At 41.7% G+C, this 27,909-nt stretch overlaps 1 protein-coding gene across 16 annotated transcripts; it reads left to right on the top strand.

Annotated features, from left to right (window-relative positions):
- Nucleotides 1–26: 26 nt before the first annotated feature.
- Nucleotides 27–27,859, top strand: LOC110492413 (RAF proto-oncogene serine/threonine-protein kinase). 16 transcript variants are annotated; one of them, XM_021566709.3, is made up of 18 exons: nt 27–142; nt 331–401; nt 8,608–8,834; nt 9,241–9,353; nt 9,714–9,816; nt 11,560–11,717; nt 12,779–12,871; nt 15,537–15,690; nt 16,439–16,481; nt 16,622–16,737; nt 17,117–17,234; nt 17,444–17,528; nt 18,020–18,196; nt 18,401–18,447; nt 18,612–18,730; nt 19,222–19,353; nt 25,092–25,226; nt 25,415–27,859. In XM_021566709.3, exons 3-18 carry the CDS (start codon nt 8,634–8,636, stop codon nt 25,553–25,555), a joined length of 1,935 nt encoding a protein of 644 aa, XP_021422384.1. In that variant the 5' UTR covers nt 27–142; nt 331–401; nt 8,608–8,633; the 3' UTR covers nt 25,556–27,859. The 16 variants fall into 16 exon arrangements, 5 of the variants coding, with proteins under 5 accessions (XP_021422384.1, XP_021422387.1, XP_021422386.1 ...); XR_016487426.1 differs by having other exon boundaries at nt 34–142; nt 17,079–17,234; XR_016487417.1 differs by having other exon boundaries at nt 34–142; nt 23,713–25,226; nt 25,415–25,743.
- The last annotated feature ends 50 nt before the right edge of the window (nt 27,860–27,909 follow it).

The raw sequence follows: 27,909 nt of genomic DNA, 5'->3' as shown, positions 1-27,909 counted from the left end.
TACAGTGATAAAGCCCTGCCCTCTTCCTCTTAGGCTGCTTACAAAGTGCTTGCATTGGTATTTCCTGGTATTTGTTGCTGTCAGGATATGAATTAGGTAGTTGCTGGAATGGAGATTAAATCAGATATATGATCAGAAAATGGTGAGCATTTGACAGGAGAGAGAGGATATTATATGCAACTATAAAATTAGGATGATTATAGCTTTTTTTATAAGGATGTCATCTGCCCGTACATTCAATGTGTGCTAATAGCATTAAGGAGAGCAGGCTGCTGGTCTGTGCTGGTGAGGAGAGCCACATCACCAAACTCTGATCTTTCTCCACAATAGAACTCTGGGCTCTTTGATGTCGTAATCTACCTCAGGGGACCATTGGCTGGGGACCTGATCTTGAACACATGGTGAGTAGAAGGTTTGAAGGTAAGATAGGACCCTAAGATCATATTTCTCCATTTAAGAGCAAACACTTTTAAGCTTGTTCTTTGCTATGAGAAAGGACTTTATTTCATGATGAGAACAGCATGTCTCAAATAAGATAGATGCAGTACATTTCAGTTAAAAAGATTTGCAGGTTTTACATATTTCAAGTCACCATGCAGGTTTTATCTATTTCAAGTCAACAAGCAGGTTTAATCTATATCAAGTAACCAAGATTTTAAAATCTCTTGTCAAAAATCTAATAGACAGGCCTGAAAAGATAGTGTAGTGTAGTGTAGTGTAGATGCTCACTGAACTAGGCTATGGGTAGTGCCTTCTTTTTACCAGATGATGGGGTGCTTTCTGTTCTTTTGATGGATTTCTCCTTCTGCAACTGAATATAAGCATATAGTCTACAAAAAATATAAAATAATATAATTGGCTGCATTTTATGCTGATTCACCATATATTGCACATATTCACAGATTTAGCAATTGAGCAATGTCCTTTTTGTTTTGAAGTTTTGATATAATTACATATTTTGGTGTAAAGTCTGCCTATTGCAATCTCAACACATTTGAATCATCCTGAATGCCTATAGCTAGGCTAAATCTAGTCTAATTTGTGTGCTGTTTGTCAGTGCCCAACCTCCATCACATATTCAAAGTTCATTAATAACATAAGTGTGGTTGTTTTCTATTAACCTACACCTCCACTTTTTGGACTTTGTTTACTTTTCACTAGTTATTCACATAAAAAGTAAATATCATAGTGTCAGAGTGGGTTGGCTGACTTAAATTTGTGTCCTCATTTTTGCGCAGTAAATCGTATGGCTGAAATTCTTGTTATGACTGTGGGGTCCTGTTTCAGTCACTGGCGTCAGGCAGGCGCACGACATGAACTCAAACTCTTTCACCTTCTGTTTATCGCCGTAAATATTGATTGGTATGTGAACAACATAACTACAACCACTTTTTTAAAGTTTTAATTTAGCATCAGGCAAATAGAAGCGGGCGGTTGTATAGTGTCATTCACATGTGACTTTGGGAAGGTGTCTGTTGGACTCGTAGGCTTGTATTTTTTTCTCTCACCCAGGGTAAGTAATGAAAGGAAGGCTAAAGATCTTTTTGGGGGTTGGTTGAGTAACACATCGGGGTTCCTTTCATGTGGGTTATTATTTCATGGTTTGATACTTTGATACATTGTTACTTTCTTTCCGGGCTAAACATTTTGGATTGATCATAACCCGCTACTTTTTTTTCTTTCTTGAATGCGTTGCAAATATGACGATGTCATCGACTCCACATTTTGCTCAAGTTATGGCGGAGCTGAAGTTTTCTAGCTTGTGTTGGTGAGTTTGCTCTGGCAGTGCCATTAATTCTGCACAAAATTGGATTGCAGCTGTCGTCTTTATCACTAGTCAGATCACTTTCAGTCTTGTTGGAGTCAGTAGAACAAATATGTGTATTTTAATGTGATAGGAAAATGGTGATAGATCTGTCTAAAGTTTCGGTTGATGAAGGAGTTTGGATCGTACGGAAAAGGGCCCTAGATAGGCTACTGTCATATTTTAGACAGCGTGGCATTGTTTATGCTATTTCAACCTATGTTTAGAGGAAAAGTTGAAAATAGACTCTAAACTTGTAAATTAGAGGACTGTGTTCAGCCATTTCTACCACTATTCTCCTGCACAAATATATTTACTTATTTTGTCAAATGTAAATGCATTGCATATAACACATTCTATTCTCATTCTATAACACATTGGCATTTGTCATCTCTACTTTTTTTGAAAGATGGAATATGTAGTTATAACCCACTGGGCACAAACTGGTTGAATCAACTTGTTTCGACATAATTTGTCAAGGCATTTTGACGTAGAATCTATGTGGACGATACACTGCATTTGCAAAAAGTGTTTTGAGGGTGACATTTTAACCACAGTATTATGTCATCATGGTAACCAATTTTCAACATAGGCAAGCCTTGTATAACATATGTTGGATTTGTACCTTTGAAACAACGTCAGATCTTCAACGTTATATCCACTATCAGAAGAAGAAAACAAACAATAGGCTGGGCAGCACCTCCTACTGAGAATTGACCTTTTCTACAGCTACTTTTATACATTTGATCTCTCATCAAGGTTTGATATTTGACACTGACTACTACCAATGTGCTGTCATGAGAATGATTATTGAGAGATCCCTTAATAGATTCACTGTTGCCATTAAAGTCATTCCAAAGGTTACGTTTTTAAAGAGCAAATTAAATGCAACCATACACTCACTATAAATCATATATTACCAATGATACTACACTGAACAAAACTATAAATACAACATGCAGCAGTTTCTAAGATTTTTCTGAGTTACAGTTCATATAAGGAAATCAGTCAATTGAAATACATTCATTAGGCCCTAATCAATGGATTTCATGACTGGGAATACAAATATGCATCTGTTGGTCACAGACACACGATACAGTTGAAGTCGAAAGTTTACATACACTTAGGTTGGAGTCATTAAAACTCGTTTTTCAACCACTCCACAAATTTCTTGTTAATAAACTATAGTTTTGGCAAGTCGGTTAGAACATCTACTTTGTGCATGACACAAGTCATTTTTTCCAACAATTGTTTACAGACAGATTATTTCACTTATAATTCATTGTATCACAATTCCAGTGAGTCAGAAGTTTACATACAATAAGTTGACTGTGCCTTTAAACAGCTTGGAAAAATATGTCATGGCTTTAGAAGCTTCTGATAGGCTAATTGACATAATTTGAGTCAATTGGAGGTGTACCTGTGGATGTTTTTTCAAGGCCTACCTTCAAACTCACTGCCTCTTTGCCTGACATCAAGGGAAAATCAACAGAAATCAGCCAAGAACTCAGAAATAAAATTGTAGACCTCCACAAGTCTGGTTCATCCTTGGGAGCAATTTCCAAACACCTGAAGGTACCACGCTCATCTGTACAAACAATAGTATGCAAGTATAAACACCATGGGACCACGCAGCCATCATACCGCTCAGGAAGGAGGCACGTTCTGTCTCCTAGAGATGAACGTACTTTGGTGCGAAAAATGCAAATCAATCCCAGATCAACAAAAAAAGGACATTGTGAAGATGCTGGAGGAAACAGGTACAAAAGTATCTATATCCACAGTAAAATGAGTCCTATATCAAATCAAATCAAATCAAATTTATTTATATAGCCCTTCATACATCAGCTGATATCTCAAAGTGCTGTACAGAAATCGACATAACATGAAAGGCCACTCAGCAAGGAAGAAGCCACTGCTCCAAAACCGCCATAAAACATCTAGACTACGGTTTGCAACTGCACATGGGGACAAAGATGGTACTTTTTGGAGAAATGTCCTCCGGTCTGATGAAACAAAAATATAACTATTTGGCCATAATGACCATCGTTATGTTCAGAGGGAAAAGGGGGAGGCTTGCAAACCGAAGAACACCATCCCAACCATGAAGCACGGGGGTGGCAGCATCATGTTGTGGGGGTGCTTTGCTGCAGGAGGGACTGGTGCACTTCACAAAATAGATGGCATCATGAGGATGGAAAATTATGTGGATATGTTGAAGCAACATCTCAAGACATCAGTCAGGAAGTTAAAGCTTGGTTGCAAATGGGTCTTCCAAATGGACAATGACCCCAAGCATACTTCCAAAATTGTGGCAAAATGACTTAAGGACAACAAAGTCAAGGTATTCGAGTGGTCATCACAAAGCCCTGACATCAATCTCAAAGAACATTTGTGGGCAGAACTGAAACAGTGTGTGCGAGCAAGGAGGCCTACAAACTTGACTCAGTTTCACCAGTTTTGTCAGGAGGAATGGGTCAAAATTCACCCAACTTATTATGGGAAGCTTGTGGAAGGCTACCCCGAAACATTTGACCCAAGTTAAACAATTTTAAAGCAAAGCTGCCAAATACTAATTGAGTGTATGTAAACTTCTGACCCACTGGGAATGTGATGAAAGAAATAAAAGCTGAAATAAATGATTCTCTCTACTATTATTCTGACATTTCACATTCTTAAAATAAAGAGGTGATTTTAACTGACCTAAGACAGGGAATTTTTATTAAGATTAAATATCAGGAATTGTGAAAAACTGAGTTTAAATGTATTTGGCTAAGGTGTATGTAAACTTCCGACATCAACTGTATATACAAAAGTATGTCAACACCCCTTCAAGCTAGTGGATTCGGCAATTTCAGCCACACCGTTACTGACAGGTGTATAAAATCGAGCACACAGCCATGCAATCGCCGTAGACAAACATTGACAGTAGAATGGCCTCACCGAAAAGCTCAGTGACTTTCAACATGGCACTGTCATAGGATGCTACCTTTCCAACAAGTCAGTTCGTCAAATTTCTTCCCTGCTTGAGCTGCCCCGGTCAACTGTAATTTCTGTTATTGTGAAGTGGAAACGTCTAGGAGCAACAACGGCTCGGCCAAAAAGTTGTAGGCCACACAATCTCACAGAATAGGACCGGCAAGTGCTGAAGCGCGTAACACGTAAAAATAATCTATTCTCGGTTGCAACACTCACTCGTACCAAACTTAGTACCAAACTGCCTATGGAAGCAACGTCAGGGCAATAACTTTTCGTCAGGAGCTTCAAAAAATGAGTTTCCATGGCCGAGCAGCTACACAAGTCTAAGATGACCATGCGCAATGCCAAGAGTTGGCTGGAGTGGTGTAAAGCTCGCCACCGTTGGTCTCAGGAGCAGTGTGAACATGTTCTCTGGAGTGAGGAATCACACTTCACCATCTGGCAGTCCGACAGACAAATCTGGGTTTGGTGTATGCCAGGAGAACGCTACCTGCCCGAATGCATAGTGCCAACTGTAATGTTTGGTGGATACGGATTAATGGTCTGGAGCTGTTTTTCATGGTTCGGGCTAGGCCCCTTAGTTCCAGTGAAGGGAATTTGTAATGCTACAGCTTACAATGACATTCTCGACGATTCTGTGCTTCCAACTTTGTGGCAACAGTTTTGGGAAGGCCCTTTACCTTTTTCAGCATGACAATGCCCCAGTGCACAAAGCGAGGTCCATACAGAAATGGTTTGTCGAGATTGGTGTGGAAGAACTTGACTGGCCCGCACAGAGCCCTGACCTCAACCCCATCAAAAATCTTTGGAATAAATTGGAATGCCGGCTGTGAGCCAGGCCAAATCGCCCAATGTCAGTGCCCAACCTCACTAATGCTCTTGTGACTGAATGGAAGCAAGTCCCTGCAGCAATGTTCCAACATCTCGTGGAAGGGCCTTCCCAGAGGAGGGGAGGCTGTGATAGCAGCAAAGGGGGGAACAACTCCATATTAATGCCCATGATTTTGAAATTAGATCTTCGACGAGCAGGTGTCCACATAGAGTGGAGTGTATATTATCACTTGTGAATGATGCCCAGCTTGTATGCAGTATGGGCAGAAACAGCACATGGCTTTTTTTGTGAATTTTTCAAATCATAGTCGCACACCTCATGTAGACTAGCTCATAGACCTATATGTTTTTGTAAGGTTTGTATCACAACTAAAGTGGCCCAATAACGTCTTAAAATTAAGCACATTAATCCACTTTACAACCGATGTAGAGCCTAACTGGCATACAATACATAGGCAATGCTTGAGTTTCAAGTTTGAGGAAGATAATTTCCCTTTATAATAAAGCATTACATGCATAATCACATTTGCGGTCACTTTTGAGAATGGTGTTTTCCCACTAGTTCATTGCATTTTGTAACATTTGCGGCTTAAAGCCTACTCCCGTGTGCTCATTGCTGTGCTTATGATGTGAAGAAATAGCCTAATAGGTTATCAACATTTTAAGCTAAATGTTCTGATCTGTTGCATCAGCCTTGTTGCTTTTAAACTTTTTTGATGAGAGTGGTTGCATTATTTTGGGATCTATCGCATCTCACAGCTGTCCCAGACTATGTTTGGTATATTTATTTCTCGCACAGAAGGACAAGTTGACCAATAAAATAGGTCAACTTTTGTACTATGGGGGATAGTAGATGGACATAGGCTAGTGCTTTTGCTGTTTGTTAGGCCTACTCATCTTGTTGGCTGACGAAAAAGTAAATGTGGGCAGTGCTATCTTCAATATGCACTTCAGAATTCGATAAAAAGGACGTGTGTAGTTGCATCCCCGATGTGTCTGTCTTCACTTGTAGCCTACTTCAGTGCTTAGATGTCTGTGAGAAGGACCTGCTCACGTGACGGGCTTTGGGTAATAAGAATTTAGATATCCGAGAGAGCCATGTGAGTGAGAAGTGCTTTGGAGCACACAGCCGGGAGAAGGGAATTATAATAATTATATTCAACCCAGGGCACAACGACCACTGGCCGCAAAGGGCCGGGATATTCAAGGCATTATCAAGTGCTTGTGAAATTGTGAATGAGAGACTGATGAAGAGGGTACAGTCTTGCACAAAAAACAAAGCAGAGTTCATGCCTTTCATGCAACTTTTGTGCAATCATCATTAGAGTCGCATCATGCAGCCTTAGAATGTATGAAAATCAAAACACATTGCCCAATGTTTGAATCACCGTTGCATAAATAACTCTAAATTAGGCATATAGGAGCACCAGTTTCTTTGTTAACCTCTCAACACAGAATAGCCTCAAGTGCGCGCTCCCTCAGAAATAGTTTGGAGAAAATATCCTTTCTATTTTATTCAGCTATGTTCAAATGTATTCTTAATACTATAAAATAATATAAAATAATGTCACGGAATTCAAAGCAAATTTTGTCTGCTAAATGAACTAGTGTAGCCCACAGCCATATGGCATAGCCATAACAGGGCCTAAAGACATCTGAAATAGACTAAATTTTCTTTGTATCATTTTAGACCTGTCTAAAATAAGTCATGGATTTATTGTGAAGGTGTAGGCTATATTACATGGATTTATTGTGAAGGTGTAGGCTATATTACATGGATTTATTGTGAAGGTGTAGGCTATATTACATGGATTTATTGTGAAGGTGTAGGCAATATTACATGGATTTATTGTGAAGGTGTAGGCTATATTACATGGATTTATTGTGAAGGTGTAGGCTATATTACATGGATTTATTGTGAAGGTGTAGGCTATATTACATGGATTTATTGTGAAGGTGTAGGCTATATTACATGGATTTATTGTGAAGGTGTAGGCTATATTACATGGATTTATTGTGAAGGTGTAGGCTATATTACATGGATTTATTGTGAAGGTGTAGGCTATATTACATGGATTTATTGTGAAGGTGTAGGCTATATTACATGGATTTATTGTGAAGGTGTAGGCTATATTACATGGATTTATTGTGAAGGTGTGGGCTATATTACATGGATTTATTGTGAAGGTGTGGGCTATATTACATGGAGTTATTGTGAAGGTGTAGGCTATATTACATGGATTTATTGTGAAGGTGTAGGCTATATTACATGGATTTATTGTGAAGGTGTAGGCTATATTACATGGATTTATTGTGAAGGTGTAGGCTATATTACATGGATTTATTGTGAAGGTGTAGGCTATATTACATGGATTTATTGTGAAGGTGTAGGCTATATTACATGGATTTATTGTGAAGGTGTAGGCTATATTACATGGATTTATTGTGAAGGTGTAGGCTATATTACATGGATTTATTGTGAAGGTGTAGGCTATATTACATGGATTTATTGTGAAGGTGTAGGCTATATTACATGGAGTTATTGTGAAGGTGTAGGCTATATTACATGGATTTATTGTGAAGGTGTAGGCTATATTACATGGATTTATTATACTTTTTTAAATGTTCTAAAGGTCTGCATCAGTGGCTTGTAGGCTGTGTGGAAGCCAAGAGATGCTAAATGTGTTTATGCTAATTAACGGTCAATTACCGTGAGACCGGCAGTCATTTGCTTGACAATCACCGGCTGACAAAATGGCATGACCGCCACAGCCCTAATAGGACCAATAAAATCACAGAATGTTTTGGAGGACTGTCAAATCCTACTAGCTACTACCACTACTACTACCAGGTAGACTCCTTTCTAGTTTTCTCAGCTACTTTTCAGAATATGCAATGTATTGGGAGTTGTGAGGGAATGAAGACAGACTCTGCATAAACATTGCTATATGATGAATTTCAACCCAACACTTTGACTCCCACTATGTCCCCAGAGCGCTGAGAGCACCAGTGTTTGCTGATGGAGCACCTCCAGGGAGCATGGAAGACCCTGAGCAACGGCTTTGGGATGAAGGACTCTGTGTTCGAGGGCCCTTGCCTTTCCCCGACCATGGTGCAGGGCTTCCCCTCCCAGCGCCGCTCCTCCGACGACAGTAAGATCCCCGACTCCAAGACCAGCAGCACCATCCGCGTCTACCTCCCCAACCAGCAGCGCACAGTGGTGAGTCCATTAGAACAATAATAATAATAGTACATTACTAATCATACATTTCATTTGAAGAGCCTTTCAAAACACCCAAGGACACAAAAAAAATGGAAGCAATGAAACACAGTAGTTTAGGGGACAGTGAGTGAGTGGGATTATGGAAACAACAATACACTGCTGTGCTAATGTTGTTTGAGTGGGGGCTTAATTAACTGAGTCACCTAAGTGCAGTGTGGCAGTCTGTTAGTGGAAAATTGCTACCTAAATTGATTGTCATCATCATACACAGACCAAAGGGCATACCATTATTCCAAATCATCCCATTATCCCAAAAGATAATATATTATACACATGCTTGTGTTTTCACTGGTCCCAGTAAGTGTTGTTGTTGTTGTTGAGTGTTTTAGTTGTGGTCCCTCAGGTGAATGTGAGGCCAGGTATGACCCTGCACAGCTGCCTGATCAAAGCGCTGATGGTGCGGGGTCTGCAACCGGAGTGCTGTGCTGTCTTCAGACTGCACCCAGGACAGAGGAGGTATGCTCTGGGCACTGGGGAACAGAGGGGTGTCACTGGATCTCTGCAGTGTAGGTGAAATGATCCCTAACCACTGATACAGGGTGAGGTATTATTTCACCCACCTAAGGTTAAAAGCTAGGATTTGGGGTGGGACAAGCTGATCCTAGATCTGTGGTTAGGGGCAACTTCTACCTTGAGGTAGGTCCATATGATGCTGTAAGAAAGTGTTCTATTTTTTGCAAAAAAAATAATTCTGCACCTATACAACCTTTCAGGCTAAGACATGTTGAATGACCTTTTCTTGTAAAGGTTGGTTGTGTCAGTCTGCTCTCTAGTATTTGTTACTTTACTTAATGTGTCATGTTCCTTTTCTAACAGTAAAAAGTCACGTATGGATTGGAATACCGACTCTACCTCACTAATTGGGGAAGAACTGCTGGTGAAAGTCTTAGATCATGTCCCCTTGACGACGCACAACTTTGTAAGTAGCCCATAAAGCAGGGGTTTCAAATTCATTTTACCCCGCGGGCTGTATTCAGTCTTAACCGAGGTCCGAATGGCCGCTTTTAAAATGTATTATATTTCCTTGTTGTACACATTTGCACAAAATAGTCCTCTATCCATCGCTTTTGTATTTTTGATGCTCCCTGACTGTCTAGCTTTCATTTTGATAACAGTTAGCAAGCTTGACAGAGTGAAAAGACTATACATTTGAAGTCGGAAATGTACATACACCTTAGCCAAATACATTTAAACTCAGTTTTTCACAATTCCTGACATTTAATCTTAGTAAAAAGAGAGAGAGAATGATTTCAGCTTTTATTTCCTTCATCACATTCCCAGTGGGTCAGAAGTTTACATACACTCAATTAGTATTTGGTAGCGTTGCCTTTAAATTGTTTAACCTGGGTCAAATATTTTGGGTAGCCTTCCACAAGCTTTGCGAGAAGTATGCTTGGGGTCATTGTCCATTTGGAAGACCCATTTGTGAACAAGCTTTAACTTCCTGGCTGATGTCTTGAGATGTTGATTCAATATATCCACATAATTTTCCATCCAGAGCCGCAATCCCTCCTGCAGCAAAGCACCCCCACAACATGATGCTGCCACACCCGTGCTTCACGGTTGGGATGGTGTTCTTCGGCTTGCAAGCCTCCCCCTTTTCCTCAAATGGCCAAACAGTTCTATTTTTGTTTCATCAGACCAGAGGACATTTCTCAAAAGTACAATCTTTGTCCCCATGTGCAATTGCAAACCGTAGTCTGGCTTTTTTATGGCAGTTTTGGAGCAGTGGCTTCTTCCTTGCTGAGCGGCCTTTCAGGTTATGTCGATATAGGTAATTTTACTGTGGATATAGATACTTTTGTACCTGTTTCCTCCAGCATCTTCACAGGGTCTTTTGCTGTTGTTCTGGGATTGATTTGCACTTTTCGCACCAAAGTACTTTCAGCTCTAGGAGTGTTTTTACTTGCGTACTATTGTTTGTACAGATGAACGTGGTACCTTCAGGCATTTGGAAATTGCTCCCAAGGATGAACCAGACTTATGGAGGTCTACAATTTTTTTCCTGAGGTCTTGGCTGATTTCTTTTGATTTTCCCATGATGTCAAGCAAAGAGGCACTGAGTTTGAAGGTAGGCCTTGAAATACATCCACAGATACACCTCCAATTGACTCAAATGATGTCAATTAGCCTATCAGAAGCTTCTAAAGCCATGACATAATTTTCTGGAATTTTCCAAGCTGTTTGAAGGCACAGTCAACTTAGTGTATGTAAACTTCTGACCCACTGGAATTGTGATACAGTGAATTGTAAGTGAAATAATCTGTCTAAACAATAGTTGGAAAAATGACGTGTCATGCACAAAGTAGATGTCCCAACCGACTTGCCAAAACTATAGTTTGTTAACAAGAAATTTGTGGAGTGGTTGAAAAACTAGTTTTAATGACTCAAACCTAAGTGTATGTAAACTTCCGATTTCAACTATAAATGTAAGGACTATACATTTCTATACAGTTTCGATCTGGTTTTAGTCATTTAAAGGTCAATTTAATATCTCCCCCCCCCCCAAAAAAAACAACATTGAAAAAACAAAAATCCGCGGGCTGGATTGAATGGCCATATGTTTGACTCCCCTGCCATAAAGGATTTTACACTGTTTACCCAGGCCGTTAGCATCGGCTGGAAAATAATGAAATACTTAATTTTCCTCTTTAACTTTCAGGTTCGGAAAACATTTCTGAAGTTGGCCTTCTGCGATATATGCCAGAAGTTCCTTTTGAATGGTTTCCGTTGCCAAACATGCGGCTACAAATTCCATGAGCATTGCAGCACCAAAGTGCCCACGATGTGTGTGGATTGGAGCAACATCAGACAGCTCCTGTAAGTCTCCTCTCCTCTTCTGTGCAGCACAAATCAAAATGGTTGCTAACACCTAACTGTTTGTATTGAATAGCAAGAACACTTACAAAACAATATAAATATTAACAGTACAAGTATACAGCAATGGGTGAATAAACAAAATAAGGAACATACTAACAAAAGAGCTAAGTAAGAAAAATGATAGTGGTGCTCTCACAGTCTGCATTGAAGATAGATATTTACATAGAGAATTATTTTGCATGCAGGCTTTAGTTCTCCATATTTCAACAATAAGCATTTGCAGATGGCTATCACTGGCCATGAAGAGATACATTTGTAGATCGCTATCACTGGCCATGAAGAGATACATTTGTAGTTCGCTATCACTGGCCATGAAGAGATATATTTGTAGATGGCTATCACTAGCCATGAAGAGATACATTTATAGATCGCTATCACTGGCCATGAAGAGATACATTTGTAGATGGCTATCACTAGCCATGAAGATATACATTTGTAGATCGCTATCACTAGCCATGAAGAGATACATTTGTAGATGGCTATCACTGGCCATGAAGAGACACATTTGTAGATCGCTATCACTAGCCATGAAGAGATACATTTATAGATCGCTATCACTAGCCATGAAGAGATACATTTTTAGATGGCTATCACTGGCCATGAAGAGATACATTTGTAGATGGCTATCACTGGCCATGAAGACATACATTTGTAGATCGCTATCACTGGCCATGAAGAGATACATTTGTAGATGGCTATCACTAGCCATGAAGAGATACATTTCTAGATGGCTATCACTGGCCATGAAGAGATACATTTGTAGATCGCTATCACTGGCCATGAAGAGATACATTTGTAGATGGCTATCACTGGCCATGAAGAGATACATTTGTAGATGGCTATCACTGGCCATGAAGAGATGCATTTGTAGATTTTTTGTTTCTTATTTATGTTGGATTGTTGAGAAGGATCCTGCAAGTAAGCATTTCGTTGGTCAGTGTATACCATTTGTATCCTGTACATATGACTAATAAAGCTTGAAACTCTCTCTCTCTCTCTAGGTTGTTCCCGACACCAGGTGAAAGTGGGGGTCCATCTCTTCCTCCTCTTACTTCTCGGCGAATGAGAGAATCGCTGTCCCGACTCCCCAGCAGGTAAAGCCACCCCTCCTGCTCTTGAACTCTGACCTATCACTTCAGACCCATGGGTGATACGGGTCCCATGGACCTCTTTCACCCTGGTACTGTGAGCAAGGCTATCTCCAGGCAGCAACAGAACATCAGCAATCAAATAACTACAGAAGTACAGCCAAAGTCTTCCTCTTGACTTAACATTTAATGACGGCTAAGGGTTGCGTGTGGTTGTAATTGATTTAACTACAGTACAGTAAGGTTTACTAAGTCTTTGGCTCTCAGAGGTAATGGTGGCCAAATGTTAAGGGTTCTTTGGTTGCCATGTTTGACTGGCCCTCAGCTGATGCAGCTGTAAGTTGTAAAGCACCTTAACCAAGGCCTCAAACCGAATCAATGCCTGTTTTTTGTCTCTAGCTTTATGATGTAACCAGAGGTGTGAAAAGAGGCTGTTGTTTCAGAAGCATTTATTACAGTTTAAAAGCACTCAGATCATTGCCAAATTAGCTCGTACACAGTATCAAGTTGTTTGGTGCAGAACAATCTCAAATGCTCTTCGAAACAAAGTCCTGTTTTGGCCAAAAGGGGGATTTGTTCTCATAGAGTGCTTTACAGGGTTAGAAGTGTGGTCTAATACAGTATGAGTGCTGTTATGCTATGTCACTAGCATGGAGTGCCACTTTCACCAGCAACTGACAGTACAGTACAATATACTTTCCAGTCAGCAGTGAACCAAGACCAGAATCACACTTAGCATCACTGAATCAACAAGAACTTTAATGAGAGTGCAAGGAGAATTGTCACCTACCACCATTCTGAAAGGCTAACTAGCAATCATGAGTTGCATAGGCTCCTAGAAAATAATGGCACATGCAAGAAATGAAAAACCATATGCTTTCCCTCCAAGTTATTGTGAAATAGGTACTACTCTGAGATTGGATCTTAATTTGATTACTCTGTTGTTGCTGAGAATTTTCTTGCGCTGCAGGAAATGCAGATGAGCGTCGAGATTTACATAAATTCACAGAAATATATGTATATCTCCCGCACTAACAAACTGTTATACTAGCAGAATTGCACTTGTCATGTAGCCCAATTTTGGCCAGCTAATAGGCTAATTACAGATTAAACATTACATCGTCGGAAAAGTGTGAAAGTTAAAATCCTGTTGCTGTAGGATTTTTTTACTGCGACAATACTGTTCAAATTTAGATCCCACATCTGTGCCATGTGAATTGTTTTGGTAGGATTTGTGCTAACTTTGACTGCTGAGCTTTGTAGCGTAACATCATAGCAAATTCTTGGCAAAAACTGAGGTTGAAATACTTCCCCTAGTGAATGGGGTAGTATTTGTAGAATGGAAATCCTAATACCTAGAACATTTCCCTGTTATTGAATTTAGTAGAATCTCAATGTGTGCAGGACTGTGTTTGTTCAACTATCAAGAAAGTAGAGGATAGATTTTGAGATGTAGTGTCAAACGGTCACTGCCTGAAACAGAAACGGCCTTCTAACCATGTCACATAGTAACCATGTCACATAGTAACCATGTCACATAGTGACCATGTCACATAGTGACCATGTCACATAGTAACCATGTCACATAGTGACCATGTCACATAGTGACCATGTCACATAGTAACCATGTCACATAGTGACCATGTCACATAGTGACCATGTCACATAGTAACCATGTCACATAGTAACCATGTCACATAGTAACCATGTCACATAGTGACCATGTCACATAGTAACCATGTCACATAGTAACCATGTCACATAGTAACCATGTCACATAGTGACCATGTCACATATGTGACATGGTTACTATGTGACATGGTTACTATGTGACATGGTCACTATGTCACATAGTAACCATGTCACATAGTGACCATGTCACATAGTAACCATGTCACATAGTGACCATTTCACATAGTAACCATTTCACATAGTAACCATGTCACATAGTGACCATGTCACATAGTGACCATGTCACATAGTAACCATTTCACATAGTAACCATGTCACATAGTAACCATGTCACATAGTGAGGGTGTTCTAGGGTGTGCCTTCTAACCATGTCACATAGTGAGGGTGTTCCCTGGTGTGCCTTCTAACCATGTCACATAGTGAGGGTGTTCTAGGGTGTGCCTTTTAACCATGTCACATAGTGAGGGTGTTCTAGGGTGTGCCTTCTAACCATGTCACATAGTGAGGGTGTTCTAGGGTGTGCCTTCTAACCATGTCACATAGTAATGGTTGTTCTAGGGTGTGCCTTCTAACCATGTCACATAGTGAGGGTGTTCTAGGGTGTGCCTTCTAACCATGTCACATAGTGAGGGTGTTCTAGGGTGTGCCTGAGAAAAATGTCACATAATGGCAGAAATGAAACTGACAAGCTACCATCCACTACACCCCTGTGAGATTGATTGTAAGAAGTTGTAGAATTATCTTGTGTGTGAATTATTATTATTTTTTGCATTAGAAGAGCCACTCAATGGTATCTCAGACTAAGATAAACAAAAATAGTAATTATTCAATCATGGTAATAATATTTGATGCTTTTTTATCCAAACAATTGTCATGACAAAACCATGACACTATTCTATCTTACTAATGCACTTAATGTGTTGTGTTCAGTGTCCCTACTTTTCCTAAGCCTGATGTTGCCCCTGTATTCACCCCTCAGCTCTCTTAACCGCTGCTCCACCCCTCACGCCTTCAACTACACGGCCCCCTACCCACCCACGGGGGGAGCTCTGTCCCAGAGGCAGCGCTCCACCTCCACGCCCAACGTCCACATGGTCAGCACCACCATGCCCGTCGACAGCAGCATGATGGAGGTAACAACACACCACGCGGGTCCCCAGGGGACTCCTGGAAGTCCAGGCAGCCCATCCTAAAATAACCTCCCTGCCCGATCTGGCCCTTCTTGCACGCTCGGAATCTCAACCATCTTCTCCGTAACTTCTGTCATCCCTCCCTCCCCCTTACTGTTTCTACTAAGTAATGAATCTATAGCATGATTACAATTTACTTTAATCTATAGCATGATTTCCTTGATTGTGTTCTATTCTCTTTGTTTCATTTCACTTTTTATATGCAGCACTTTACTGTATTCCTTTCTGATTCATTAGTTTCCATACCCGTGTAATTTGAAAAATGATAACTTGATAGCTGTATCTAATATGCCCACAAAATGTAACACCTGGGTAGCACTCTATCTCTCCTCATCTCCCTTTCCTTCCCTGTCCCACTGTGTTGTGCCCTGATGGGGACTAGCTAGATGGTCTGAATACCTCCCCTAGCTCATGGTGCAGGTGTTTCTGGCTGAAGAGGAGAGTAGGTATTATTCGCTTCTCCAACTCTTTTGTTGAGGCGACGTCAGAGAGCCCAGACAAGGCTAGGAGGCAGAGTGTCAGAGTGTGGTGTGATAAATAACATGGCATGCCTTTCAACAGACTACTATCCACATGCTTTTATAGTTTCTTTAACTGAATGATCTAACTGAATTATGAAACTGTTGAATGACTTGTGTTCATTTGATATGTGTAAAAATCTGAAGGAATATTTTGTTTTGTGTTTTCCTAGGAAGCAATGCGTAATCATGAAGCAATGCGTAATCATGACTCAGGTAAGATTTTAAAAGGTGGTTGCCCCACATGAGTGGCACAGTTTCTGCTAAGCTAATGGAAACATGCACAACATCCCACAACAACACTTTCTGTCATAACCTGCCATTCTAAATACCATTGGTCCATCTTCCCTTCCTAGGCGGGAGTTCCCCCAGCCAGAGTCCCACAGGCTGGTCCCAGTCCCAGTCTAACACCCCAGCTCCAGACAGACGAGAGAGGGCTCCTTCATTCAACACTCAGGAGAAACACAAAATAGTAAGTTAGACAGCCCCTGTAGTTTGTACACTGACTGTGAATGAATAGCATCTCAATAGTACTTTTAATTCCTACATTCTTTTAAAACAGGGTTTCAAAAGAGTTATTCAACTGTCCCAATAGAAGAACACTTTTTGGTTCCAGGTTGAACCATTCTGTGTTCCATGTAGAACCCTTTCCACAGAGGGTTCTACATGGAACCCAGAATGGTTGTATCTGGAACCAAAAAGGGTTCTTCAAAGGGTTCTCTCTTAAGGGCCAGCCGAAAAAAAGATAGCACCCTTTTTTGTAAGAGTGTAGGAATAACTGTATAAGTGAATTGTATGTACGATCTACTTTAGATGGAGAATGTGGCCTTATATTGACTATCCCACTGCAGCGTCCGAGGGACAAGCGGGACTCCAGTTATTACTGGGAGATTGAGGCCAGTGAAGTGGTTCTTCACTCCTGTATCGGCTCAGGCTCCTTCGGAACGGTGTATAAAGGGAAATGGCACGGTGAGCACGCTTCTGGATGGCACCTGTTGGATAAACACAATGCTTGTAATGCTTGGTTATGCTGTTGCGAAGGTCTACAAAGGTTTGTGAGGAGTTCTGGATCTTCCAATCATGCCAATGAGTTGACTTGAACACTTGTACTGAGCCTAGTCTACATGGTCACACAGCAGCGTAGACCGTTTCTGTACCACGTTGTTTGTCTGTTGTAGGTGACGTAGCGGTGAAGATCCTAAAGGTGATTGACCCCACGCCAGAGCAGTTCCAGGCCTTCAGAAACGAGGTGGCTGTCCTTAGGTAAGAGAGGGTGAGAGCAGTGAGAGAACTATAATAATAATAATTTGGTGGGTGCTTATATTTGTCCTATTGCACACATGTACAAGTGTGTATTTATTGGAAATGTGTTTTTTGCATATCCCAAATCCCACTGAAACACTCTCAGAGAGTGGGGTCATGACCTGGGTCTGCCATTATTAACAACGACCCCTATAGAGTTAAGTGTCTTGCTCAAGATTTTTCACCTTGTTTGACTAGCAACCCTTCGGTTACTGGCCAAACGCTCTAACCACTAGGCTTTCTGTTGCCCTATAGTGATATTCTTATTGAATTCATCACTTTAGAGAGAACAATATATTGACCTTATGTGTTTATTGTTGGTAGATTATCTTCATGCAGCATTATCTCATCTTTGTTTTGGTGATTTCCTCTTCCTGTGTATCGCCCTCTCACTCTTGCTCTCCCTCTCTCTCTCGCTGTCTGTATGTCTCTCTCCTTCTTTTTGGCCGCAGGAAAACGCGGCACGTCAACATCCTGTTGTTCATGGGCTACATGACGAAGGACAACCTGGCCATCGTGACCCAGTGGTGTGAGGGCAGCAGCCTCTACAAACACCTTCACGTCCAGGAGACCAACTTCCAGATGTTCCAGCTTATAGACATTGCCAGGCAGACAGCTCAGGGCATGGAGTGAGTCCACACAGCAGGGACAAGCTTAGCTGTAGATTGGTGCTACTTATAGCTCTATAGGAATACTAGGTTTACAAGGGTGTTAGCTTTAGATTGACGCTATAAAAAGGTGATAGCTTTAGAAGGATATTATGTTTATTATTGTATTATTAACATGCAACTGAAATGTCGTAAATTCCCATTTTCACTGTATTTTACTTTCAGCTATTTGCACGCCAAAAACATCATCCACCGGGACATGAAGTCAAACAGTATCCTTTTCTTCACTGTTTTAAGCTCTGTCACTTTGTTGTGACAACTGAATAGAAAATAGTGTTGGCTTGAAATTAGACAAATGATGTATGAGTTCAAAGTCATAGTATTTTTCACAGATTCAGCAGTCTGCCACAGCTCTGCTTCCTTGACAGTGGTACAGATATCTTCCTACATGAGGGCCTGACGGTGAAGATAGGAGACTTTGGTCTGGCCACAGTCAAGGCCAGGTGGAGTGGTTCTCACCAGGTGGAGCAACCCTCAGGGTCCATACTGTGGATGGTCAGTAAGAGGAAAATGTCAATGTCACGCTAGAAGAAAAGTACCTTACTTTCGTTGCTGTTGAGATTGGGCCTGAGAGATGGGGTTCAGGCAGGGGTGGGCAACTCCAGTCCTCGGGGGCCTGATTGGTGTCACACTTTTTCCCCATCCCTAGCAAACACAGCTGATTAATCAAATTGCATTCTAAACTGAAGATCATGATTAGGTGATTATTGGAGTCAGGTGTGTTAGCTGAGGCTGGGGCAAAACTGTGACACCAATCAGGCCCCCGAGGACTGGAATTGCCCACCCCTGGGTTAAGGGGAGCAGTTTCTTAATCTGGGAAAATGTGTTCGTTTTGGTGGCCGTGCACTCCAGCAATCGTTTGACTTGTCTCTTTTGAAAATGAAACTTAGAAGCCACACCTTTGAGATGTACTGATTATGGTTCCTGGAATTAAAAATGAAATCAATTTAAACAAGTTTGTCTGTTATTCTATCCTCTGTTCTCAGGCTCCTGAGGTTATCCGTATGCAGGACAACATGCCCTATAGTTTCCAGTCTGACGTGTACTCCTACGGTGTTGTCCTCCATGAGCTGATGACGGGAGAGCTGCCATACTCACAGATAGCCAACAGAGACCAGGTAAACCCAGCCTGCCACACAGCCACCTCTAAAACCATGGTAGTCTATATTTCAGTTGTGCTAAATGTAGGGACAGATACTGTCCTGCCTTGTTTGATTTTAACAAATCAAATATAACTAAGATTGTGTGACCCAGTTTCAGCCACGGGCATAAATGTACAGTGCCTTGCGAAAGTATTCGGCCCCCTTGAACTTTGCAACCTTTTGCTACATTTCAGGCTTCAAACATAAAGATATAAAACTGTATTTTTTTGTGAAGAATCAACAACAAGTGGGACACAATCATGAAGTGGAACGACATTTATTGGATATTTCAAACTTTTTTAACAAATCAAAAACTGAAAAATTGGGCGTGCAAAATTATTCAGCCCCCTTAAGTTAATACTTTGTAGCGCCACCTTTTGCTGCGATTACAGCTGTAAGTCGCTTGGGGTATGTCTCTATCAGTTTTGCACATCGAGAGACTGAAATGTTTTCCCATTCCTCCTTGCAAAACAGCTCGAGCTCAGTGAGGTTGGATGGAGAGCATTTGTGAACAGCAGTTTTCAGTTCTTTCCACAGATTCTCCATTGGATTCAGGTCTGGACTTTGACTTGGCCATTCTAACACCTGGATATGTTTATTTTTGAACCATTCCATTGTAGATTTTGCTTTATGTTTTGGATCATTGTCTTGTTGGAAGACAAATCTCCGTCCCAGTCTCAGGGCTTTTGCAGACTCCATCAGGTTTTCTTCCAGAATGGTCCTGTATTTGGCTCCATCCATCTTCCCATCAATTTTAACCATCTTCCCTGTCCCTGCTGAAGAAAAGCAGGCCCAAACCATGATGCTGCCACCACCATGTTTGACAGTGAGGATGGTGTGTTCAGCTGTGTTGCTTTTACGCCAAACATAACGTTTTGCATTGTTGCCAAAAAGTTCAATTTTGGTTTCATCTGACCAGAGCACATTCTTCCATATGTTTGGTGTGTCTCCCAGGTGGCTTGTGGCAAACTTTAAACGACACTTTTTATGGATATCTTTAAGAAATTGCTTTCTTCTTGCCACTCTTCCATAAAGGCCAGATTTGTGCAATATACGACTGATTGTTGTCCTATGGACAGAGTCTCCCACCTCAGCTGTAGATCTCTGCAGTTCATCCAGAGTGATCATGGGCCTCTCGGCTGCATCTCTGATCAGTCTTCATGATGCTCTCTGCGCTTTTAACGGACCTCTGAGACTATCACAGTGCAGGTGCATTTATACGGAGACTTGATTACACACAGGTGGATTGTATTTATCATCATTAGTCATTTAGGTCAACATTGGATCATTCAGAGATCCTCACTGAACTTCTGGAGAGAGTTTGCTGCACTGAAAGTAAAGGGGCTGAATAATTTTGCACGCCCAATTTTGCAGTTTTTGTTTGTTAAAAAAGTTTGAAATATCCAATACATGTCGTTCCACTTCATGATTATGTCCCACTTGTTGTTGATTCTTCACAAAAAAATACAGTTTCATATCTTTATGTTTGAAGCCTGAAATGTGGCAAAAGGTCGCAAAGTTCAAGGGGGCCGAATACTTTCGCAAGGCACTGTACTTATTTTGATCTAGTATCTCTCTCGCTCTCGCTCTGTCTGTCTCTCTCAAATCAAATCAGTTTATTTGTCACGTGCGCCGAATACAACAGGTTTCACCTTACAGTGAAATGCTTACTTACAGACTCTAACCAATAGTGCAAAAAAAGGTATTAGGTGAACTATAGGTAGGTAAATAAATAAAACAACAGTAAAAACACAGGCTATATACAGTAGCGAGGCTATAAAAGTAGTGAGGCTACATACAGACTCCGGTTAGTCAGGCTGATTGAGGTAGTATGTACATGTAGAATGGGTAAAGTGGCTATGCATATATGATGAACAGAGAGTAGCAGTAGCGTAAAAGAGGGGTTGCCGGGTGGTGGGTGGCGGGACACAATGCAGATAGCCCGGTTAGCCAATGTGTGGGAGCACTGGTTGGTCGGCCCAATTGAGGTAGTATGTACATGAATGTATAGTTAAAGTGACTATGCATATATGATACATAGAGAGGAGCAGCAGCGTAGAAGAGGGGTTGGGGGGGGCAGACAATGCAAATAGTCCAGGTAGCCATTTGATTACCTGTTCAGCAGTCTTATGCCTTGGGGGTAAAAACTGTTGAGAAGCCTTTTTGTCCTAGACTTGGCACTCTGGTACCGCTTGCCATGTGGTAGTAGAGAGAACAGTCTATGAGTGGGGTGGCTGGTGTCTTTGACAATTTTTAGGGACTTCATCTGACACCGGCTGGTGTAGAGGTCCTGGATGGCAGGCAGCTTAGCCCCAGTGATGTACTGGGCCGTACACACTACCCTCTGAAGTCCCTTGTGGTCAGAGGCTGAGCAATTACCGTACCAGGCAGTGATGCAACCAGTCAGAATGCTCTCGATGTTGCAGCTGTAGAACCTTTTGAGTATCTCAGGACCCATGCCAAATCTTTTCAATCTCCTGAGGGGGAATAAACTTTGGCGTGCCCTCTTCACGACTGTCTTGGTGTGCTTGGACCATTCTAGTTTGCTGTTGATGTGGACACCAAGGAACTTGAAGCTCTCAACCTGCTCCACTACAGCCCCGTCGATGAGAATGGGGGCGTGCTCGGTCCTCCTTTTCCTGTAGTCCACAATCATCTCCTTGGTCTTGGTTACGTTGAGGGCTACAGTGCCTTGCGAAAGTATTCGGCCCCCTTGAACTTTGCAACCTTTTGCCACATTTCAGGCTTCAAACATAAAGATATAAAACTGTATTTTTTTATGAAGAATCAACAACAAGTGGGACACAATCATGAAGTGGAACGACATTTATTGGATATTTCAAACTTTTTTAACAAATCAAAAACTGAAAAATTGGGCATGCAAAATTATTCAGCCCCTTTACTTTCAGTGCAGCAAACTCTCTCCAGAAGTTCAGTGAGGATCTCTGAATGATCCAATGTTGACCTAAATGACTAATGATGAGAAATACAATCCACCTGTGTGTAATCAAGTCTCCGTTTAAATGCACCTGCACTGTGATAGTCTTAGAGGTCCGTTAAAAGCGCAGAGAGCATCATGAAGAACAAGGAACACACCAGGCAGGTCCGAGATACTGTTGTGAAGAAGTTTAAAGCCGGATTTGGATACAAACATTTTTCCAAGCTTTAAACATCCCAAGGAGCACTGTGCAAGCGATAATATTGAAATGGAAGGAGTATCAGACCACTGCAAATCTACCAAGACCTGGCCGTCCCTCTAAACTTTCAGCTCATACAAGGAGAAGACTGATCAGAGATGCAGCCAAGAGGCCCATGATCACTCTGGATGAACTGCAGAGATCTACAGCTGAGGTGGGAGACTCTGTCCATAGGACAACAATCAGTCGTATATTGCACAAATCTGGCCTTTATGGAAGAGTGGCAAGAAGAAAGCCATTTCTTAAAGATATCCATAAAAAGTGTTGTTTAAAGTGTGCCACAAGCCACCTGGGAGACACACCAAACATGTGGAAGAAGGTGCTCTGATCAGATGAAAACAAAATTGAACTTTTTGGCAACAATGCAAAACGTTATGTTTGGCGTAAAAGCAACACAGCAGAACACACCATCCCCACTGTCAAACATGGTGGTGGCAGCATCATGGTTTGGGCCTGCTTTTCTTCAGCAGGGACAGGGAAGATGGTTAAAATTGATGGGAAGATGGATGGAGCCAAATACAGGACCATTCTGGAAGAAAACCTGATGGAGTCTGCAAAAGACCTGAGACTGGGACAGAGATTTGTCTTCCAACAAGACAATGATCCAAAACATAATGCAAAATCTACAATGGAATGGTTCAAAAATAAACATATCCAGGTGTTAGAATGGCCAAGTCAAAGTCCAGACCTGAATCCAATCGAGAATCTGTGGAAAGAACTGAAAACTGCTGTTCACAAATGCTCTCCATCCAACCTCACTGAGCTCGAGCTGTTTTGCAAGGAGGAATGGGAAAAAATGTCAGTCTCTCGATGTGCAAAACTGATAGAGACATACCCCAAGCGACTTACAGCTGTAATCGCAGCAAAAGGTGGCGCTACAAAGTAGTAACTTAAGGGGGCTGAATAATTTTGCACGCCCAATTTTTCAGTTTTTGATTTGTTAAAAAAGTTTGAAATATCCAATAAATGTCATTCCACTTCATGATTGTGTCCCACTTGTTGTTGATTCTTCACAAAAAAATACAGTTTTATATCTTTATGTTTGAAGCCTGAAATGTGGCAAAAGGTCGCAAAGTTCAAGGGGGCCGAATACTTTCGCAAGGCACTGTAAGTTGTTATTCTGGCACCACCCGGCCAGGTCTCTGACCTCCTCCCTATAGGCTGTCTCGTCGTTGTCGGTGATCAGGCCTACCACTGTTGTGTCGTCTGCAAACTTAATGATGGTGTTGGAGTCGTGCCTGGCCATGCAGTCGTGGGTGAACAGGGAGTACAGGAGGGGACTGAGCACACACCCCTGGGAGCTCCAGTGTTGAGGATCAGCGTGGCAGATGTGTTGCTACCTACCTTCACCACCTGGGGGCGGCCCGTCCGGAAGTCCAGGATCCAGTTGCAGAGGGAGGTGTTTAGTCCCAGGATCCTTAGCTTAGTGATGAGCTTTGAGAGTACTATGGTGTTGAACACTGAGCTAGTCGCTAATCAATGAATAGCATTCTCACATAAGTGTTCCTTTTGTTCAGTTGGGAAAGGGCAGTGTGGAGTGCAATAGAGATTGCATCATCTGTGTATCTGTTTGGGCGGTATGCAAATTGGAGTGGGTCTAGGGTTTCTGGGATAATGGTGTTGATGTGAGCCATTACCAACCTTTCAAAGCACTTCATGGCTACGGACGTGAGTGCTACGGGTCTGTAGTCATTTAGGCAGGTTGCCTTTGTGTTCTTGTGCACAGGGACTATGATGGTCTGCTTGAAACATGTTGTATTACAGACTCAGTCAGGGACATGTTGAAAATGTCAGTGAAGACATCTGCCAGTTGGTCAGCACATGCTCAGAGCACACGTCCTGGTAATCCGTCTGGCTCCGCAGCCTTGTGTATGTTGACCTGTTTAAAGGTCTTACGCACGTCGGCTACGGAGAGCGTGATCACACAGTCGTCCGGAACAGCTGATGCTCTCATGCATGCCTCAGTGTTGCTTGCCTCGAAGCGAGCATAGAACTGATTTAGCTCGTCTGGTGGGCTTGTGTCACTGGGCAGCTCGCGGCTGTGCTTCCCTTTGTAGTCTGTAAAAGTTTGCAAGCACTGCCACACAAGACGAGCGTCGGAGCCGGTGTAGTATGATTCAATCTTAGCCCTGTATTGACGCTTTGCTTGTGTGATGGTTCGTCACAGGGCATGACATGATTTATTGTAAGCTGGAACATGTTCCAGTCTGTGATAGCAAAACAGTCCTGTAGCTTAGCATCTGCTTCATCTGACCACTTTTTTTAATAGACCGAGCCAATGGTGCTTCCTGCTTTAATTTTTGCTTGTAAGCAGGAATCAGGAAGATAGGGCCATAGTCAAGTTCTGTCATAAGGACTGTCTCATAGGTATTATTAGTGACTGGTTGTGACCTCCACAGAAAATAACACCCTTATCTCTGTCTCCATTGTCAGATCATCTTCATGGTGGGCTGGGGGTACCTGTCTCAGACCTCTATTCCTTACCCCTGACCTCTAACCCTTTTTCTCCCTCTATAGATCATCTTCATGGTGGGCCGGGGGTACCTGTCTCCAGATCTCAGTAAGCTTTATAAGAGCTGTCCTAAGGCCATGAAGAGGCTGGTGGCCGACTGCATCAAGAAGATCAAGGACGAGAGGCCACTGTTCCCCCAGGTACTAGCTAATGAGTTTTCTCTGTACATTATCTTGACACCTTTATTGACTGAAGTGGGTTGAAAGGTCTCTGGAGTTGAATGTAAATTACACTGTAGCAAAGGCCTCCAAATTTGATGGGAGCGCTGCTCGGTACTCATCCAATCTACCCCTCTTTCGCTCTCTCTTTTCCTCTCCCTCTCTTCCAGATCCTGTCGTCAATTGAGCTGCTCCAGCACTCCCTGCCTAAGATCAACCGCAGTGCCTCAGAACCCTCCATGCACAGAGCCTCCCACACCGAGGATATTAACGTCTTCACTTCCACCTATAGCAGACTGCCTGTGTTCTGAACTACAATACTCAACCTGTCCCTCCTACCTGCTCCTGTTCTAAAACATACACGTGTGTGCATGAGCACACACACACACACACACACACACACCCCAAATATCTACAGTGGGTTATGAAAGTATTCACCCCCCTTGGCATTTTTCCTATTTTGTTGCCTTACAACCTGGAATTAAATAGATTTTTGGGGGGTTTGTATCATTTGATTTACACAACATGTCTACCACTTTGAAGATGCAAAGTATTTTTTGTTGTGAAACAAACAAGAAATAAGACCAAAAAAATTAAAACTTGAGCGTGCATAACTATTCACCCCCCCCCCCAAAGGCAATACGTTGTAAAGCCATCTTTTCAATAATTACAGCTGCAAGTCTCTTGGGGTATGTCTCTATAAGCTTGGCACATCTAGCCACTGGGATTTTTGCCCATTCTTCAAGGCAAAACTGCGCTTGCTTGGATGGGTTCCCCTGGCGTACAGCAATCTTTAAGTCATACCACAGAATCTCAATTGAATTGAGGTCTGGGCTTTGACCATTCCAAGACATTAAAATGTTTCCCCTTATACCACTCAGGTGTTGCTTTAGCAGTATGCCTAGGGTCATTGTCCTGCTGGAATGTGAACCTCTGTCCCAGTCTCAAATCTCTGGAAGACTGAAACAGGTTTCCCTCAAGAATTTCCCTGTATTTAGAGCCATCCATCATTCCTTCAATTCTGACCCAGTCCATGCCAATGAAAAACATCCCCACATCATGATGCTGCCATCACCATGCTTCACGGTGAGGATGGTGTTCTCGGGGTGATGAGAGGTGTTAGGTTTGCGCCAGACATAGCGTTTTCCTTGATGGCCAAAAAGCTACATTTAGTCTCATGTGACCAGATTACCTTCTTCCATATGTTTGGGGAGTCTCCCACATGCATTTTGGCGACCACCAAACATTTTTGCTTATTTTTTTCTTTAAGCAATGGCTTTTTTCTGGCCACTCTTCTGTAAAGCCCACCTCTGTGGAGTGTATGGCTTAAAGTAGTCCTATGGACAGATACTCCAATCTCCTCTGTGGAGCTTTGCAGCCCATTCAGGGTTATCTTTGGTCTCTTTGTTGCCTCTCTGATTAATGCCCTCCTTGCCTGGTCCTTGAGTTTTGGTGGGCAGCCCTCTCTTGGAAGGTTTGTTGTGGTGCGATATTCTTTCAATTTTTTAATAATGGATTAAATGGTGCTCTGTGGGATGTTCAAAGTTTCCAAATAAAAATCAATTTAAATTACAGGTTATAATGCAACAAAATAGGAAAAATGCCAAGGGGATGAATACTTTTGCAAGGCATTGTATGGCGTAGAAAAAGACGAGTGACGGGTTTAAAGGAATCCTCTGACAGTGACGGTGGATGGGATCAATATGGGATTTCAGTCACTGACTGAGTTTTTCCAGTGACTGTTTTGGTATGGAGAGAAGATAAAAATATTGACTACCCATTGGGTTGGAGAAGATGATTGATGGTGAATGAAATTCATGCAAATTATAGGGTTAATCAGAGGCCTACTGTAATTTTCTCCATTGCTAAAATGGGTGCAATGGACAGTGGCAATGCAGTTAGTGGAACATGTAAATATGTGAAAGAAAGCACACCTACCTGGGGACAGAGAGGCAGAGACAGTGAAGGAAATGCCTGAGAGAGAGTGAAATAAGAGGCTCTCTATCTCTGAGCTGTGAAGCACACCTTTCTGTCTGACAGGACTGACTGCCCTAGTTTCTTATGAAGAAGATATTCTCTAAGCTGACCTGCCTGAAGAGGAGATGAAGCCTAGACCAACCACCTTCTAGGATGATTCTTATCAAAAACAGTGTGGTCCATCTATTGGTTTTGCAGGGGTATTTGATTGTACATAGTCTTAAATCAGATAGAGATTTGAAATTATTATCAATGTCTTCATCTTCATGCTTTTATAATTGTTTTCCTTAATTCTGGAAAAAAATTATAACTTGTCAGACAGTCAAGCATGACTGATTGATTTTTATTTGGACGTTTTAACAAACGCAATGGCTATGTTTCTACGGTCCATGTGATTGGTTCATGGCTTTGCAGAGTGTTCTGCTCAGTAGTTACCCACACATTTGAATCAGCCTTCTCTTTGGGTAAACCATCATGAGCTGGATATTGGGCAATTGTCTTTAATATTTAAAAAATGATTTGAAATCTAATTTGCATTTTGTCTGCCATGTCTCTTTCAGGAGGTACATTTCTTTTTTATTGTAAACGTGAGAATGTTGTTTATTTCATGTTATTTTAATAAAATGAAGTTAAACTAATGTGCGTAAGTGTTCAACACCTTCCATTCTTTGTTGCTACTAACTGGTAA

The sequence above is a fragment of the Oncorhynchus mykiss genome, chromosome 16 (genome assembly GCF_057628025.1).
Source record: "Oncorhynchus mykiss isolate SJ-2025 chromosome 16, ASM5762802v1, whole genome shotgun sequence".
NCBI classification, from domain to species: Eukaryota; Metazoa; Chordata; class Actinopteri; order Salmoniformes; family Salmonidae; genus Oncorhynchus; species Oncorhynchus mykiss.
Note: the sequence above shows the minus strand (reverse complement) of the source record. Positions and strands in the feature narration are given on the sequence as shown.